Source organism: Crotalus tigris, unplaced genomic scaffold (genome assembly GCF_016545835.1).
Source record: "Crotalus tigris isolate CLP2741 ecotype Arizona unplaced genomic scaffold, ASM1654583v1 scf7180000019137.2069052, whole genome shotgun sequence".
In the NCBI taxonomy this organism is placed as follows: Eukaryota; Metazoa; Chordata; class Lepidosauria; order Squamata; family Viperidae; genus Crotalus; species Crotalus tigris.
Genome location: NW_024097395.1, coordinates 1,043,595 through 1,063,389, shown reverse-complemented (window position 1 = coordinate 1,063,389; position 19,795 = coordinate 1,043,595). Strand labels below are relative to the sequence as shown.

Here is a 19,795-nt window from a genome sequence, read left to right as displayed (position 1 = left end):
AAGAAAGTATAACCCAGTGAAATTAATGTTTACTTAATTGTGCACTTACATATTCAACTATCACATGAGAATACCAAGAAAGAGGCATGCAATTCTTTCTCTGATGGAGCCACCAGCACTGCAGAAGGTTCATGTAGAAGTCATATGTTCTTAAATCTCTTTAAGTTTGTTCTGGGTCTGTATCCACATGCAAGTTTCTCTAAAGACAGAGACCAATGGAGTTGGTCTTCTGTTTGCTTCTCCAAAGGGCAGAACAAGAAGTAATGGGTGGAAGATCAATAAAGAGAGAGCCAACCTAGAATTAAGGAGAAATTTTCTGACAGTAAGAAGAATTAACAAGTGAAATGGCTTATCTCCAGAAGTTGTGGGTGTTCCATCATTCCACGTTTTTAAGAAGAGACTGGAAAGCCATTTGTCTGAAATGGTATAGGGTTTCCTGCTTGAGCAGGGTGTTGGACTAAATGACCTCCAAGGTGCCTTCCAACTCTAGTAGAATAGAATAGAGCTGGAAGGGACCTTTGAGGTCTTCTAGTCCAGCTCCCTGCTCAAGCAGGAGAACCTATACCGTCTCAGACAGGTGAGTGTCTAGTCTCCTCTTAAAAATCTCCAGTGATGGAGCGCCCACGATTTCTGGGAGTAAGCTGTTCCACTGTTGATTGTCCTCACTGTCAAGAAGTTTCTCCTCAATTCCAGGTTGTTTCTCTCTTTGATCAGTTTCCAACCATTGTTTCTCGTCCTTCCCTCTGGTGCTTTGGTGAACCACCTGACCCCCTCTGCCTTGTGGCAGCCCCTCAGATACTAGAACACTGCTATCATGTCTCTCCTATTTCTTCTTTTCTTACATGCAATGTCAACCCTGGGATGGTAGGAAGTGTCAGGAGCCTGTTATCTCCTTGGTGCTCTTATGTTTATATCTGGTCTTTCTGCATATTAAAGCAGAGGCATTTTAAGGGGAAAAAATCAACAGTTTTGCGACTGAGACTCAAGGCAAATGACGTGTGAATGGGTCAAGTGGCACTGATGAAAAGAATATGGAACCTCTGTGGTTGGTAGCATTGTGTGGCGAGATGTTTCATCCACATGACTGAGGTGGGGCTTGCAAGCTTGTCCTTAAGGATCCTCTGCTTTTTAGAGAAGGTTTTGAAGATGAGAAGGCAGAAGGGCCGCAGGGACAGAGAAAATTGCTTCTCCCAGTTCAATTGATGGAAGTAATTTGATAACTTATCCAAGGTCTTCTAAACTCTGAACCCTGCATAGTTTATTGTTTAGAGCTGAAGAGTATAATTAAACAGGGTGACCTTTTATCACAAACACACACATTATTTAACGTTGATTTCATCCCATAGGTGCTTAGATATGAATAAAAAAAAATCAGTAATTTATGATGGTAGTCAGTCTTTTAGCAGCACTTTTTATATACCTCCCATACAGCTATCTTGTGTCTTATGGAGTTGCCTATAAGAAAAAAATGCTGAATGCATAACCATCAGGGCAAAGATTGGTACTTACTGAATATTTGTTTTAATACAAAATAATATACCATTTGTCTGAAATGGTATAGGGCAGTGATGGCAAACCTTTTAGAGACCGAGTGCCCAATCTGTAACCCAAAATCCACTTATGCATCGTCGGGTGCCGGGTGGATGTGGCCCATTGGCTGGGTGGCCCATTGGCTGGGCGTGGCTGCGGTGGTAACGGCAGACTGGATGGGACTAAATCAATCAATTCCAACTTTGCAAGATTTCTTTTCCTGCGAGAAGTTGAAATTGACTGATTGATTGAACCTTTTTTTTTTTTTTTTGCACACGGCGGCGGAGGCCTAAAGTGAAAAGGTTTTATAAAACCCAGCTGAAGGCCTAGGACTGGGGCGTCGGTGCGCATGCCCACAGAGAGGGCTCTGAGTGCTGCCTCTGGCACCCGTGCCATAGGTTCACCACCACTAGTATAGGGCTTCCTGCCTCAGAAGGGGGTTGGACTAGAACACGGGTGTCAAACTGCAACGTCACGTGACGTGTCATTACGCATCGCAACTTTTTCCCCATTGCCGGCAATGGGGTGGGTGCGGTTTTAGCGTGACACATCCGGCCCATGGCTGGAAGTTTGACACCAGTGGACTAGAAGACTACTTAACCAACTGTTAAGTAGTTCTACCATCTGATGCCCCTGGCCATATTTGAATGAAATTCATATCTAAATTCTGCCTGAATCATGACAATTACTTGAAAATTTAGATTTCTGTTCTTATGCAAGGATAGATTAGAACTGAATTATCTAAGAAATGAGATAATTGAGGTTATAATGGAGGTAATGTCTCAATTACCTTAATTCTTAGATAATTCAATTCTATGAATTCCATGGAGGTAATGTTTAAATAATGATATGTAATATTGTACAATATGATCTATTAAATCTTTATACCATCCAGTAGACAGCTGGTCATTGACTGTATAAAAGATTTGATCAATTGATCCTTAAAATAACAGAGTTGGAAGGGACCTTGGACGTCTTCTAGTCCAACCCCCTGCTCAGACAGAAAACCCTATACCATTTCAGACAAATGGTTGTCCAATCTCTTCTTAAAAACTTCCAGTGTTGGAGCATTCACAACTTCTGGAGGCAGGTTGTTCCACTGATCAATTGTTCTAACTGTCAGGAAATTTCTCCTTAGTTCTAGGTTGCTTCTGTCCTTGATTAATTTCCATCCATTGCCTCTTGTCCTGCCTTCAGGTGCTTTGAAGAATATCTTGACTCCTTCTCTGTAGCAGCCCCTGAGATATTGGAACACTGCTATCATGTCATCCCTAGTCCTTTTTTTCATTAAACTAGACATACCCAATTCCAGCAATCGTTCTTTATATGTTTTAGCTTCCAGTTCCCTGATCAATCCAATATAGCAAGCTTTTCAACTGAGTGGAAAATTTGAAAACATGTTATAAGTATTTTCATAGTGGATTTGCCAAGTACTAAAACATCTGAATTTCCACATGGCTGCAGCCATCAACTATTTTAATTTCTAAGGAGGCTTCTAAGGGTTAGCAGTAACCAGAAGCATTGTTAAAAATATAGTTTATGCTTGAGGCCAGTAATTTTTTGGCAAATGTACTAGTTTCCTATTCATTTTTGTTTCAGTTAAGGGAATCTAAAAAGTAAAATAAACAATGAAGAAATGACTTTCATGCCTGTTTTGCTCAGTTTCATGTGTCCCATAGCAAATACGAAATCAGTAAGTGTACCAAAATACTCTGTGCATATCTTAGCTTATGTTCATGTGTAAGCTAGTACAAATTCAGTCATTTTAAAGTAGATTTCCTTTGTTATGTTTTTATCAGATTCATGAAGAACAACTTGAGGAATTCCTTCTCTTTGGGGCATTTTTTGAAGCGACAATGATTGATAGGAAGATTGGAGATAAACCAATAAGCTTTGAAGTATCTGTTGGTAATGTGTATACAATTTTACTCCGTTTAGAAATTCTGCAGGCTGATGTTGCTGTTAACCATTTGATTTGGCTGTTCTTTGAAATAGCTTTACCTAATTTAGAAAGTGTGTCCTAATGTCATGAAAAGACCCCATCTTGCTCTCCCCTCAGCTTGTTCGATTCAGGGCAGGTATCAAACTTCAGGAAAAATCCAACATGTCTTTTAATTGCAAGAAAAATCTTCCTTCCTTCAAATTACATCAGTTGTTATCTCAAGATAATAAGCCTGTGTTATCAGCTTGGGTGTAGAGAGGAAGGCCTTTTAGGCGAATAAGCCTAAGTCTAATATTGACTGAAACATGAGGCCTGGGAGAGGCTGAATATGTCAGAACCTCATGAGTGTATATTTGTGTACTGTTGTTAAGAGCAAGCTCTTATCCTGTTTCTCCACCCTCTTAAGAAAGATTAAGGGACAGGCTTTTCCATTACTCATGTTGACCAGTACAAATAGTCCTCGACTTACGACCACAACTGAGCCCAGAATTTATGTTGCTAAGTGAGAAATTTGTTAAGTGAGTTTTCCCCCATTTTATGACTTTTTTTTGCTACATTTGTTAAGACTGAATCACTGCAGTTGTTAGTAACACAGTTGTTAAATGAATCTGGTTTCTCCATTGACTTTGCTTGTCAGAAAATATGGTCCCATGACCCTGGGGCACAGCAAACGGTCATAAGTGTGAACCAGTTGCCAAGCCGCTGAATTTTGATCACATGATCATGGGGAGGCTGCAAAGGTTGTAACTGTGAAAAACAGTCCTAAGTCACTTTTTTCAGTGCCATTGTAACTTTGAATGGTCACTAAATGAACTTTTGTAAGTCGAGGACTACCGTGCTATATTTCTCAACTGGATATTATTCCATAGGATCAAAGAGTTGATAGGACTGTAGTCCAAACCATCAGGATACCAAGGGGAAGGTTGTAGTCAGGGATTTTCCAAAGACTGGGGATATAGTAGAATCACATACGTGATCCTATATGGGATCCCTGGACCGTAGGAGATCTCTCGAAAGTTATGTGAAAGAAGAATTATTGGACCTGCTCCAAACTTCTCATGTTCCAAGGAACCAAGATTGCTATCTTCATTTATCATCAAATTCAATAGATGCTGCTTTGATTGCCATTCTAGCTGCTATAGAAAGACTCCGGAATATCCACTTGAAAACATAGACATGCAAGCACAATAAGATCACTTTTAAAAAAAACAACTTTGTTATGTATTTCTTAAGCATTTGGGTACCTGAGGAGTTACAGTATTAGTGCTGTTGGAGGGAGATGTTCTGTGAAATCCTGCAGAATTTTAAGAATTTGAAATCTTTTATGATACCTGCTCATCAGCAGAAGATGTCTGCTATTGTAAATGAATTTCTGGCTTTTAATTTTAGGTCCTAGTCTAGTTTTTATCTTTCTCATTTTGCCATCCCGACCAGTAGTTTTTTGTCCCTGTAGGGAACTTTGGAAATGTGATTGATGGAGTGTCATCTGGGGCCAGGGGGAAAAAGAAGACCCATGAAGGTGAAGAGGAAGAAGGTGCCTCTTTGTTGCAAGAAGAAGAATCACCTGACTTTGCAATGCCTCTGATATCTACCACATCTCCTGAAAAGCCATTAATTACAGAAGGAAACAGGTAGGTTCCTTCCCTTGCTCCATTTAACTGGGACTCTTCAAATAACCAATGGGTTGACATATCATTGAGCCAGGCTCAAGTATGGATTGTCGACTAAACCACTGCTAATAAGGTTTGCATATACTGCTAACTCCAATGACATGGGTTGCACAAAACATCAAAGTTTGACTCCCCATAAGTATCCAAATTACTTAAGGGAGATGTCAACAACTTTTGGGGATGTTCTAAACCAGGAGGTCTTCAAACTTGGCCCTTTTATGAGTTGTGGACTTCAACTCCCAGAATTCCTCAGCCAGGTATGCTGGCTGAGGAATTCTGGGAGTTGAAGTCCACAACTCATAAAAGGGCCAAGTTTGAAGACCCCTGTTCTAAACTGTGATGGAATTAGGGGCTAGTGAAGTGACTCTGTCAAGAGGAAAAATCAAGAATAAAAGTCCAAAAAGTCAACCTGGAATCCACAACTCTCCCCTTCTTTAAATGTGATTCATGTAAAAATGGATAGGTATCCTATTGGTTGGTCCTAGCCATCCTCTTAACTTTTTTGAACTGTGAACATAACCTATTGCCAAAATGATTTACTGGAACATCTGTAAAAATTATCATGAAAATGAAAATGTGGTGGGAACATAGAGTTGAAAAAAGTAGAGAAAATTAGTAGGTTAAAATATAGGATTTCCAAATATGGGCTGATAAAAGTCTTGGCTCATAACACGCAAGATTAAAAAGAAGAAAGTGTGGATAATTGATGTGGTGATACCATGAAACAATAGAATAAAAGACAAAAAATTGGACAAGATCACAAAGTATCAAGATCTGAAAATCTAAGTTGAAAGGTTTCGGCATAAACCAGCCCTGTGGTTATTGGTACACTAGGTGCCATACCAAAAGGCCTTGGATAGAAAAACTGCACATTTTCCATCTGTCAATAACAAATGCCACATAGCTTGGATCTGCACATATCCTACGCTGATACATTGCAACATCCTAGGCCCGGGGTAGGCAACCTTAGCTCTTTTATGACTCGTGGACTTCAACTCCCAGAATTCCTGAGCCAGCATGGCTCAGCTTGGAAACTCTCCCTTTCCCCTCAGCATGGCTGGCTCAGGAATTCTGGGAGTTGAAGTCCACGAGTCATAAAAGAGCCAAGGTTGCCTACCCCTGTCCTAGGATCTTGGAAAGAATTCAGTGTGAATGAAGCTGACATTGACTAAAGAACTGGCGGCTGTGATTTCACGTTGTTGTGTGTAATACAAGTAATACAAATAGGAAAGGGATTCGCAGTTAGGCCATCACATTTCATGTTGCCTTATTTTGTGCCAATACAAGGCTACAGGAGAACACTAACTCAGCAATAGGAAAAGGCCCAGTGTTAAAATATTGGGGGGGGGGGCTTGTGTGTCTCAGCATGCAAAGTGTTCTAGTTGTCTAGTTGTCCCTGCCAAAATCATCTCCTAAAGGCATCTTTGTCAATCCAATTCAGCTTCCTTCCACTTAAAAAATAAAAACTAAATGCAGGATTCGTTTAACAAATACCCTCATCTCACGGCTTATTATGTAACTGCTCTTTCTGGAAATTTGGGGATTTATCTCTGTGCGCTGTGATGCATCTGATGCATTTTAATTAGTCAAGGAAGGTTAAGGATTAGCAGCCTAGAAACACTCGGATATTTGAAAGGGAAGCATCCAAAAGAGAAGCTGTTGAACAGGTGGGAAATGTTACAGCTGAAAAATGGTCTGCCTTGAAAATTTTGTTCCCAGAGAACAAACTGAAAGCACCAGTCTTGGAATGAACTCATCAGTCTGTGTGTCAGAATGATGGTGCAATTCACAGAACTGAACTGTCTGCAGTTTACTTTGTGTTTGTAGGGAATTGTATTTTTTAAGCTCAAGGAATTCCTAAGCTCAGATATATTTCTTTTATTTATTCATTCATTTTTTTACTTTTTTATTCATTCGTTATTCATTTAAATGGACATCAATTAGACAACAAGGGCTGGATGGTTAATTTAACATTTGGGGGAACCTGAGGTCACTCATGGCTGCTTCAATTCCTTTAAAAATGTATCAAATGACTTTGTACCGGACCATAAGGTGTTATGAACATAATGGCCCAATCTAGCAATGATATGATGTTAGCTGATGTGAAAAAGCTAAACCAGGGGAGAACTGTCTAAAGCAGGGGTCTTCAAACTCAGCCCTTTTATGACTTGTGGACTTCAACTCCCAGAATTCCTCAGCCTGCGTGCCTCTCTGAGGAATTCTGGGAGTTGAAGTCCACAAGTCATAAAAAGGCCAAATTTGAAGACACCTGGTCTAAAGGTTGGATGTGAGATTCCCCTCCCCATGTAGGCTAGACCAGGAAATAAAAACCAAGCCAACTGCATATTATTGCCAAGGAAACTAACACAGCTGTTTCCGTGAAGTCATCAAGAGCTAAGCTCAGGTCAAAAGAGAGCTTTCAATGCAGGGAAAGCAACTGGCTATGTTTTTTCAAGTTTGGGTCTTCTATAGGACCCTCAAACTGTTTCATAAGTCAAACGATGGAAGAAAACTTTCCCATGTTACTGCCTGGTATGATGGATGGATGGAAGGATGGATGGATGGATGGATGGAAAGAGAGAGAGAGAGAGAGAGAGAGAAAGAAAGGAAGGAAGAAAGGAAAGAAAGAAAGGAAAGAAAGAAAGAAAGAAAGAAAGAAAGAAAGAAAGAAAGAAAGAAAGAAAGAAAGAAAGAAAGAAAGAAAGAAAGAAATTGAGAAATTGAGAAATTGGATATCTGGGAATCCCAAGAGCAGTTTGACCAGGACTTAGCAGCACCAATGATTCAAATAATTCATTAATCAATTCATAATTGAATTAGATGTCATTTTTAAAAACAGGTATCTTTTTAAAAACACATAATTTTTAATGACTACTTACAGATGCTAGACCTACCTGACCTTCTATGTGATGTCCCTTGGAAAGGGGATCTCAGCATACCAATGAGCATTCTTCTCTTTCAACAGAAACTACCTATACTTGCCTTATGGTGAGAAGAAGCCTTGTGTCTACATCAAGAGCTTTTGGGGAAATCAAACCTTTAGGTTGTATTTATCAAATACCCTGGAAAAAATGGGAGATCTCTTGGTAAGTTTGGAATAAGGCTGATGATTGAGCTGCACATAGAAAATGTGTCTTTGTGAAACCATTTTCAATTGATCAATCAACTCAATTTTATGTCCTGTGTAAGCTGCCCTGAGTCGCCCTATGCGAGTAGGCGGCAATATAAATTTTCTAAATAAATAAATAAAATTGTTACAAGAGTTTCTGCCCTATCAGCATGAACATCTTGGGCACCAACACCCCAATCAACAACGAAAAAGCCACACATAACCAAGCACCACATAAATACTATGCACAGAATAGCCCAAAGCACACATTCCAGTAGAGCTGGACGCACCACGTGGAAGCCATGCCCACCCCATTGTCAGCAATGGCAAAACCATCCCAATATGTTGCGTAACGTCACGTGACATCGTGACATGTCTGCAGTAGAGAGACGTTCCCTGAGAATGGGCCCCAGTATGAGTCCAAAAGCTCATAAAACTAAATCTCTGGTCCTGGTGACCCGACCCAGATTGGATTTTGCAATATTATCCTGGGACACATATATTCACCTTCATTGGTGAATATTTTCCTTTTATATTCTGTCAAATACATGTTTCCTTTCTTAAACTTACAGCAAACTTCATTATTTAGGGCTTAGCAGATGTTTCTTTATCTACAGCTAAACAATGGGCATTTTTTCTTTCCTATACATGTGCTTTTCTTTACATACGTTTTCCTTTGTTACATGAAAGATTCACTTATGTATACTGACAGAAACCAGTTACTATCTTTCCTTATTGAAAAACATATAAAAATATTCCGACAATAATATGTATCTAAAGCAGGAGTAGGCAACCTTGGCTCTTTTATGACTCGTGGACTTCAACTCCCAGAATTCCTGAGCCAGCATGGCTCAGCTTGGAAACTTCTCCCTTTTTCCTCAGCGTGGCTGGCTCAGGAATTCTGGGAGTTGAAGTCCATGAGTCATAAAAGAGCCAAGGTTGCCCACCCCTGAACTAAAGCATCGGTTGCTATCTGGAATGATTTTAATGCCCTTCATAATATTGCTCTTTCCTTTATCTTTCAGGAAGAAGGTTTACAGCAAGTGAAAGATCTAATTAAAGTTTCTGAGATTGCATCAGAAGAGAAAATAAAGTCGACTCTGGTTGATTTTATCAAGCAAAGTAGGTAAGAATACTCAGGGAATGAACCTGTCACAATAGTCATAGGTGGTTGATAGGAATTGGTGATATTTGGAAAAACTTACACTTTCTTAATCATGCAGAGAAGAGCCAGTTTCAGTGGTGGGATTCAGCCAGTTCGCACCAGTTCGGCAGAACCGGGAGCTAATTTTGTGATGCCCAGGCCCAAAATGGTCTTCCAGAAGTAGCATCCACATAGAGAACCGGTTGTTCACATATTTGAATCCCACTACTTGCCAGTTTGATATACAGTAGTGGTTAAAAGTGCCAGGCTAAAACTGGGAGACAGTGAGTTCTAGTTCTGCCTGAAGCACAAAGCCAGCTGGGTGACCTTGGACCAGTTGCTTTCTCTCAGCCCCACAAAGAAGGCAAGGTCAAACTACTTTTGAAACTCTAGCCAACAAAAACTGCTGGGTTTTTCTCCAGGCAGTTGCCAGGAGTCAACACCAACACACACACAAATCACAAAGAGTTGATTTCTAACATACTGTATATTTACATTTATTTTGACTCTGTCTCACATCAGTTTGTGACTTATTTTTAAACAAAACATATAGAAAAATAATTTTCCTTCTGATTAATTTTGCACAGAATAATTTTCTGTACCTACTTGGTTTTATACTTTGTGTTCACCTGATCTTAAAATATGGGTCTTTTAATCAATATTTATATGTTCTACTAAGAGCTCTATTGTAAAAAGGTTGAATCATAACCAGGTTTTATTCTGCATATAAGGGAGGGAAATGTGACCCAGCTTGAAAATGAAAACTGATCAAAATCTTTGAGCACAACAGCTAAATCAGAATTGTTTGCTTTTTTATATTCTGTAAGTATAAAAGTTATTACTGGCTTTGATTCCAACTTAATGCAAATTGTTTTTTTTCCTTTATAAAATTACCTGCAGTTCATTACTAGATACAGGTAATCCTCGACTTATGACCACAATTAAGCCCAACATTTTTGTTGGTAAGCGAGATATTTGTTAAGTGAATTTTGCCCCATTTTGCAAACTTTCTTGCCATAGTTGTTAAGTGAATCACTGCAGTTCATAAGTTAATAACCCGGTTGTTAAGTGAAACAGGCTTCCCCATTAACTTTGCTTGTCAGAAGGTTGTAAAAGGTGAACACGTGATCTTGGGACAAGCAACAGTCATAAATATGAATCAGTTGCCAAACATCTGAAGTTTGATTACATGATCATGGGGATGCTGCAGCGGTCGTAAGTGTGAAAAACGGTCATGTCTCTTTTGTCAATGCTGTTGTAACTTTGAACAGTCACTAAATGAATAGTTGTAAATCGAGGACTACCTGTAATCTAGCAAGCTTTTGAATCTGCCAGCAGGACATATCACTGATGGGAAGTATTCACTAACAATCCTTGTAAATCAACACTGAATACAAGATTGACGTTGTTATACATGTTTGTTCAAACTTCTGTTGGATGCAATAATGGAGGTGCAAAATAACAACCTGTTCACCCAACAAATTAATCCCCTTTGGAATATTAACATGGAAATTGTGCTTCTGAATCTTCATTTTTTTTTACAAATGATGACTTTGTTTTAATACTGTGCTCTAAATTAACATTCTTAGTATATCCTCCCTCTCCTAGTTTGTAAGATCAACATACATCCTGATAGAAGCGCTATTTTTGTTTGTCTGTTTGTTTGTTTAGAAATGTTCTTTTATTGCCTCTAAAGCTTCTTTTGTGCATCCATAGGGCCTTTATCACAAATGCTGAAAAAAAGCCCAAACTGATGAATCGTACAGCTTTGGATAAAAAGAGATTGAAACTGTGCAAGCAAGAACTGGTAGGTGAATTATTTGATTATGTTGTTGTGGGAATGAATTGGAAATCTATTGCACCAATTGACTGGCATTACGTTTGTGCTAAGCGTTGCTTGGTTTAACTATAATTTAATGAATACACTGAATAAACAGTTGCAAGATCCAATCTGAGTTGGTCACCGGGACCAAAGGTTAACTCTTCTGAGCTTTCGGACTTATGCTGGCCATCAATCGCTGGTCATCAACACACCAATCAACCAATAGGAAGGCACCGCATAAATATGACACATAGAATAGCCCAAAGCACACATTCTGCTAGAGAGAAGTTCCCTGAGGATGGGCTTCAGCACGAATCTGAAAGTTCACAAGTATAAATGTATGGCCCCAGTCACTGACCCAGATTGCATCTTGTATCCTGGGATACATATATTTGTCCTCATTCGTGAATTTACTGCTCCATTACATGAGAGGCTGTGAATAGGGCAAGCTATGACCAGAATGGCAAAGACATTACAACGGTTTGTATGATCTCTAACTCCCATGGAATTCAATCACCCATGAAATGCTAAGTGTGGCCATCACCCAGCCTGATGTACAGCATTGGTTCAATTCTGCTCACTTGAGCAGATCTGAAGGAGAAACGTGGGAGTATGCTAAAAGAAAATGACAAATGGAAAGATCATTACAGGTATTTTTGTTGTAAATAATTCATTCACCACTAGTGACACACTGTCATTTAAAACTACAACCACAGATGGCATGAAACTTGGGCAGGGGGAGAATTTAGTTACATGCAGTCCTTGACTTACAACCATTCATGTAGTAACCATTTGAAGTGACTTATAACCATCCTCATGGTCACATGATCAAAATTGGGCACGGGACAACTGGCATGTATTTACAACAGTTGTAGGATCTGAGGATCATGTGAGACCTTCCAAGATGGCTTCCGACAAGCAAAGTCAATCAAGGAAGCCAAATTCTCTTAATGACCACATAATTCACTTAGCAACCATGGCAACAAAGATGTCATGTTGTCACTGGCACCATCACAGGCCAATTCTTTCCATTGGAGAGAATTTAGGAGGAAGTGTTAAGAAAATGCCCACTCAACGACTCGTCTTCTTTGTCCTCCAAATCTCTGCAATTGGAAAATTTAGTTTAACTTCCAGGGGTTGGAACTGGAAAACAAATCTATGAATTTTGCAGTTCCCCACAAAGATCTTAGAATTCTAGGTTGCTTTGACACTGCAAATTAGAGCAGGGCTCCCCAACCTATAGGCTGCGGCCCGGGACCGGGCTGGGGGGTCATGGCCAGCAGGCCGTGGAAATGGCTGGACGGTGTGTGCGTACGTGGGCACACATTCCCCCCACTCACACTAGCGCCTGTGGCCCCATTTGTACATGCGCCGGGAGAGAAGCTAGCAGGGGAAGCTAGCAGGGGTGAGTGTCTGCGGCCCGCTTGCACATGCGTGAAGGGGGTTGCTAGCCCGGGTGGGTTGTTTGGCCCGTTTGTGCATGCACGAATGGGCCACTAGCCTCCGTGGGGAGTGCACAGCTATTCATGCATGCGTACAGTACCAGTGCATGCTGCATGCGTGAATGGGGTCTCTAGTGCTGCGTCAGGGTGCGTGGCCTCGTGCGTGCACGCATGTACACACACACCAATTTTGAAGCTGCTTTCTTTCCCTCCGGTCCACGAGCCCGGAAGGGTTGGAGACCTCTGAATTAGAGCATTTGCATCCCCTGGAATTGAGTGGATCCTTGAACTAATCAGTTGTTTGAGGATGGAGGTTCGAAATATTTCCCTAAATTCTGCTGAAGATGTTACCTAGCCTGGTAATGAAACCTTTGGAAACCAACCCACAAGCTCGGAGAATGAACTTCCACCCTCATCCTCCACTCGAGCTACAGATATTTGCCACTACTGCAAATCAGTTGTTTCTCTGTGTTTTTACAGGAAGCCATGTCGAAGGATGCTAAAGGGATTCTCCAGCAGCAAAAAAAGAAGATTTCACTAGATGAAATGATGCGTGAAACACAAAACTTTATAGAGAGAATTCGGTTCTTAATTGACGAGGTAACTGCTCAGGTTTCCTTTCTTGACCCACTTGACTTTCAAAAGCAACACCCTACTTTAAGCCTTAGAAATGACTTGTGATAGCTAATATTTTCTGAAACAGGGATATTCCTTGCAAATTGCTATGGCCTCCTCCAATGTAAAGAATAAAAGCATGACTAATTAGACAATACGAAGAAGCAGCACCAATAAATTTGCTTCTTGAGTCTCCATTGGAACTCTAACTTATGGTCAAGATTTACTGTACAAGAGGAAATATAATGTCTCCTTAGCTTATATCCTAATATTTATATTTTTGAAAGAACTCCTGTGTGTGTATGTGTGTGTGTGTGTTGTCTACAAAAACTTTTTCTTATGTTGTGATGTATACATTTGGACTGCGGACATTCAATCTCACTCCCTACCCAAATGAGTCAGCTGATATCTGAATGTAATTTTCTCTATACTGTACTGAATGCTTGTGAGTCCCTAGCAAGATAACATGTAAGTATTGGGGTTATTTTTTTTTCATGGTTGGTTTTTCATGGTTGCCCAGTTCTGATGTACAAACATGAATTGTGAAAAGTAGCCTTATTTGTCTTTTTTTCTACAACTCCCCCCCTCTTTTAAAAAAAAATTACATGGGCATAGGGTTTTAAAACCCTCTATTATCACCATAGATTTAAACACAAACACACACACAAAAATCACACTCTCCCCTGTGTAGAATTGACAGTTTCAAAGAAGAAGCACAGGACTGGAATGAAGGATTAATTTTCTTCAATCCAATGTATTTAATGATGTCAAACTGGGTAGGATCAGCATGTGCTTATGTTGCAAAAAATAAAAGCTGAAGGTTAGTGTTGGAAAAAAAGGCTTCATCAGGGTCCAGTCCAAGCTGGGAATAAACAAAATGGAGACTGCTTTAGAAAGAAGGTTGTAGTTTATTGAAGAGCAGAGCCAGACAGAAGCATGGCTTTGGTAAAGCTGACCACAAGTAGCTGGGAGTGGTGGGTTTTTATACCTTCTGGGGCTCTTGAGGTTGTTTCCAGTTCCTGTCTGAGGCTTTGTATTTCCTATGTCATGTACTTTGACCTGAGTCTGAGTGTGCCCTTTTGGTATTGGTGGGTTAATCTTCTTATGTCTGTAGAGTTTGGGTGGGATATGTAGATTTTAGGGGTCTTTGTCTTCCTAATCTCATCAGCTTCCTGGCTCCAACCTTCCTGAATGGATTATTACATCTGCATTTCTAAAAGCTGGTTTCTGCTGAGTTTTCTGGCTGGGGGGAGGGAGAAGTTTCTGCCTTTTTAAAGATCTTCTCCATTATTCCTTTGGAGAAATATATTTTGCCTTTTTATTATTCCCCCAAATATTTCCTTCTCCTGGATTCTTCCTTTATTCATCAGTTTGAATTGGCCTCTGTTCATCCATTTGAATTTTTTTTTTTTAAGCTGCTGCTGGTTCAGAAAAAAGATGTTGCAAGCTGTGTCCCTGGCTTAAGTTACAGCTGTAAATGTTCTTCTTTTTAAGCCTCAACATACAGTGCCCGACATCTTCATCTGGATGCTTAGCAACAACAAAAGAATCGCCTATACAAGAATCCCAGCCAAAGACGTACTGTATTCCCCTAAGAAGGAGCAGCGGGGCAAACATTGCGGGAAGATTAAAACCCACTTCTTGAAAGTAAGGCTGAAAAGAAGTAAAATAATGTTGATGCTGCCTAAGTCTTGTTGGACTTAGCTGCTCTCAGACCAGTTTCCCATTGATTGAGAGAGAGAAAGCATTGTCAACCCTGAGGGGTATGCCAGGTCATTATTGCAGGGTTCTTGGTGTTCTCCGAGCTTGGTTGTTTTCTTGCAGCACTGATAAGGTTACCTAGTTGGGTAATGAAATGTCTGCAAGGAAACAACCAAGCTCTTCTATTGTTTATGAAGATTCTCAATCATTCGAGTCACGATTGTCCCAATGATGCTTTTTCAAAAGGTAACTTTATAAACCTATTATAGGCATAGTACACTATGGTATTTTAGTGACAGCTTTTGTAGTTTTCCCTTTTTTCTGTAGAGTGGAATTCTCTCTCCTCTCCTCTCTATCTAAACATCTCCCCTATTATTCAGATTGATGTTCTCAGGGCTGGCACTATTTCTACATTGATCTATTGATCCACCTTTCTACAGTACAGATGTATTTTGCCATTGTTTTCTTCTATATTACTTTTTCAACTTCTGGTCTGGCTGCAGCCCTAGGATGTCCTGATAGACTCCTTCCAAGTACTATCCCACTTGGGTCCTACTTAGCTTCTCAGGCTCAACAGACATCATCTAGATCAGTGGTTCTCAACCTTTTTAATGCCGCGACCCCCAACCAGTCGTAAGTCGAGGACTACTCAATTGGTCGTAAGTCGAGGACTATTCAACTGGTGCAGCACTGTTTGCAGAATGGGACTTTTGGCGGGCTCAGCAGGGCAGTGACAGCCTGGACAATTCCTATTGGCTTTTGAAAGCCAATAGAATTAGATTCTCTTCAAGAGAGTCTATTCTATTGGCTTTCAAAAGCCAATAGAAAAAAAGGGAGTAGCACACCTAAGGAAAAGGGGGGGGGGAAATGGCGGACTGTGTTGTTTGGCGACCCCCGTGAAATGGTCGTTCGACCCCAAATGGGGTCCTGACCCACAGGTTGAGAACCACTGATTTAGATGATGCTACCAGTGGGGTATTATGAAAAAATATGGTTAGAAATATCACTGGTGATTTGATATTTTAATTTTTTTTCCTTTAGTTGCCAGGAAAAAGACCCCCAGGTTGGAACGTCCATGGAAAAGTTGACACTTATCTCTGGCTTAGTTCTGCTCACTATGCTCATGCTATGTTGGAAAACGTACCAGTTGGATATGAAACGGAAGCAGCTTTGGCAGAAAGTACAGGATCCCATCCTACTCCCTACCCTGTCAGTCTGATCTACAAAAGTGAGACACAGTTTTTATTTGGGTACTAGCAAATTATCTAATGTAGGGGGGCTCCTTGATGCTATCTGAGCTTGTTTGTTTTCTTGCAGAAATTTCATTACCCAAACTGGGTAAGATCCTCAGGGCTAGTAAGGAGTGGCTTTTGCTGTCAGTTTATATTCTAGTGCCATGGTGTCGAACCTATGGCACGCCTGCTACAGGTGGCACGCAAAGCCTTCTCCGGGCACGTGCGCCGTCACCCCAGTCCTAGGCCTTCAGCTGGGTTGTATAAAATCTTTTCGTTTTAGGCCTTCGCCGCCGTGTGCAAAAAAAAAAAGGTTCAACCAATCAGTCAATTTCAACTTCTCACGGGAAAAAAAAAGATCTTGCAAAGTTGGAATTGATTGATTGAACTTTTTAGTCTCACCGAGTCTGCCATTACTACCGCAGCCACACCCACCCAATGGGCCATGCCCACCCAATGGGCCACACCCACCCTTGGCCACACCTACCCAATGGGCTACGCCCACCCGGTACCCGACGATACATAAGTGGGTTTTGGGATGCAGTTTGGGCACTCGCTCTCTAAAAGGTTTGCCACCACTGTTCTAGTGGCTTGCCTGTCACACTGACAGCAAACGACACTCCTTCCTAGCACTGATGATGTTACCTAGTTGGGTGATGAAACGTCTGCAAGAAAACAAGTGAGCTCAGAGAGCACCAAGGGCCCCCTCATATCAATCCTGAGCTACAAATTTTATCCTTTATTAGTATCTAATGCATATTGTGCAGTTGCTGCTTATAGATTTATGTGCTTCTTTGAATCTTTAAAAAAAACAACATAATTAACATTTAAAAATTATCCTCTGTTTTTGCAGAAGATAAAACCTAGACCATTGGTTTCAAAGAAAATTGATGGGATTTTCCTGATTATATGTGCTACTCAACAAGAACATACTATCTTTGATGCAGTCATTTTTGATAAAGAGAATTAAGCAGAAGCCATACATAGGATTATATGACTATATAAACCTCTTCTATTAGAAAGGATGAGGATTAGTATAATCCTGATCAATTGCCCTATCCATTTTGTTTATAAAGTATCTGACATGAATTTACTCATCTAATCCGGGACAAATCAGGATTCAACTTAATTTTCAGCATGTATGAGTGGTTGGGACTTTGGACTTTTTATTCTCACAGCAAAAAATATCCTGAGAGTTAGCTGTGTGACCATATACATTTTCTTAAATAAATTATACCCACCTTGCTTAAAACACAGCATTTTGAAGCACATCTTAGAATGACCATGTGAATGTTCTCATGGTCAGCCCAAGAAGTGCTGAAAAAGAAGATTCAGAGAATCCCATATACTCATGTGTTGCTGGGGAAGGAGTGAAAGAAAAAGCCCAAAGTATACAATTTCAAACTTGAGCTGGATTTTTTTCTGGGAAAAACAAAGAACCAGGGTATTTTCCAGCTAGTGTTGATCCCACCATGAATCAGTTAGAAGAAAAATGATGCAACCTGTTCCATGTTCTTTTATATCCCCTTTTTCCTACCATATTTCTATCCCACTCCTGGACTTCCCCAAGTGATGTTCATAACTTTCTCCATTATCTGCTTGCAGCCAAGAATATTTTTCAATTGAGAGCTCACATGTATCAAGCAAGAGGACTAATTGCAGCTGACAGCAGCGGCCTATCTGATCCTTTTGCTAAAGTGACTTTTGTTTCCCACTGCCAGACCACAAAGGTAAGGGAAAATGAGAATAATTAATGTACTTAGAGAAGGATTTCCAACTTTTAGCATTTTACAATATGTGGCCTTCAACTCCCAGAACTGAGGACTGCTGGCTGGGGAATTCTGGGAGTTCCACATATCTTAAAATTCCAGAGGTTGGGAAACACTGACATAGAGGAACGAGGTCATGATAAGTTTGATGTAATGATGTAGACAATGCAGTCCAGAAGAAATCCTTTTGCAGGTGTGATCAGGTATAGGAAAACCCGTTCTGTAAATTGTTGGCTGAATGATCAAAAGTGCCAAGAGTTTAACTAAAAAAAAAAAAATTTAGAAATGTGCAAGGCCAACCAATTCTATAGTGATTCTGGGTGGCAGATAATAAAGATAGTCCTACAATATAATTTTTAAAAACCCAAACATTGGAAGAAAACAAAATCTTTAAAGACAATCAGAGGACCTGGCACCTGTTTTAACCTTTTTAACCTGCTTTAACCATGGCCACTTGAACATATTATGTTGAAAACTATTGCCAAATTCATTTGGAAGATATCAGGTTATTGCCAGAATAAAAGGTAATATCTTCTTGCAAGCACTGCTATTATTAATATACTATTTTCCCTTCTCTCTTAGATCATTCAGCAAACTTTGTCTCCTACTTGGAATCAGATGTTGCTTTTTAATAATATTCAGCTTCATGGCGATGCCAAGGAAATTGCTGAATTCCCTCCTGTAATCATTGTGGAACTCTATGATGATGATGCTGTGGTACAGATAATTTCCCCATACTTATATACATTTAAAAAAAAATCTGGTGGTCAATGAGTTGCAGAGGATTTTTAAAAAATATTTTTGAAACCATCCCAGTGTTATGAACAAGGTGCAAGTGATACATAGAAGCTGAGGTTGCTCTGGAAAAAAAATTATTCTACTTCTATCAATATGGTGAAAGAACTGAGTAAAACACTGATTTGTTATCTTTTCCCTAGGAATCAACAATGTTGGATGTAATATACAGGGGAAACTCGAAAAATTAGAATATCGTGCAAAAGTTCATTTATTTCAGTAATGCAATTTAAAAGGTGAAATTAATATATGAGATAGACTCATTACATGCAAAGCAAGATAGTTCAAGCCTTGATTTGTCATAATTGTGATGATTATGGCTTACAGCTCATGAAAACCCCAAATCCACAATCTCAGAAAATTAGAATATTACATGCAATCAATAAAACAAGGATTGTACATAGAACAATATTGGACCTCTGAAAAGTATAAGCATGCATATGTACTCAGTACTTGGTTTGGGCCCCTTTTGCAGCAATTACTGCCTCAATGTGGCGTGGCATGGAAGCTATCAGCCTGTGGCACTGCTGAGGTGTTATGGAAGACCAGGATGCTTCAATAGCAGCCTTCAGCTCTTCTGCATTGTTCGGTCTCATGTCTCTCATCTTTCTCTTGGCAATGCCCCATAGATTCTCTATGGGGTTCAGGTCAGGCGAGTTTGCTGGCCAATCTAGCACAGGAACCCTTTGCAGTTGTTGTGACTTAATTAGCTGATTAGAGTGGGACACTTTGAGTCTAGAATATTGAACCTTTACACAATGTTCTAATTTTCTGAGATTGTGGATTTGGGGTTTTCATGAGCTGTAAGCCATAATCATCTCAATTATGACACATCACGCCTTGAACTATCTTGTTTTGCATGTAATGAATCTATCTCATATATTAGTTTCACCTTTTAAGTTGCATTACTGAAATAAATGAACTTTTGCACGATATTCTAATTTTTCGAGTTTCACTTGTACTGTATGCTAGTTTTTCTATTTAAAAAAAAAATCTAAAAGGACAAGGAAGAAACTCAATCAGG

At 39.9% G+C, this 19,795-nt stretch overlaps 1 protein-coding gene across 4 annotated transcripts in view; it reads left to right on the top strand.

The window, feature by feature from the left end:
- FER1L6 (fer-1 like family member 6) overlaps window positions 1-19,795 on the top strand; it is a 118,220-nt gene that overhangs the window by 54,776 nt on the left and 43,649 nt on the right. For all 4 annotated transcript variants that reach the window (XM_039359841.1, XM_039359839.1, XM_039359840.1 and 1 more), the window contains exons 12-21: window positions 3,330-3,438; window positions 4,926-5,103; window positions 8,108-8,228; window positions 9,277-9,377; window positions 11,112-11,202; window positions 13,140-13,259; window positions 14,769-14,921; window positions 16,017-16,203; window positions 17,813-17,937; window positions 18,559-18,693. In XM_039359841.1, the coding sequence (XP_039215775.1) occupies window positions 3,330-3,438; window positions 4,926-5,103; window positions 8,108-8,228; window positions 9,277-9,377; window positions 11,112-11,202; window positions 13,140-13,259; window positions 14,769-14,921; window positions 16,017-16,203; window positions 17,813-17,937; window positions 18,559-18,693 (1,320 nt within the window). The remainder of the gene's footprint in view (window positions 1-3,329; window positions 3,439-4,925; window positions 5,104-8,107; window positions 8,229-9,276; window positions 9,378-11,111; window positions 11,203-13,139; window positions 13,260-14,768; window positions 14,922-16,016; window positions 16,204-17,812; window positions 17,938-18,558; window positions 18,694-19,795) is intronic.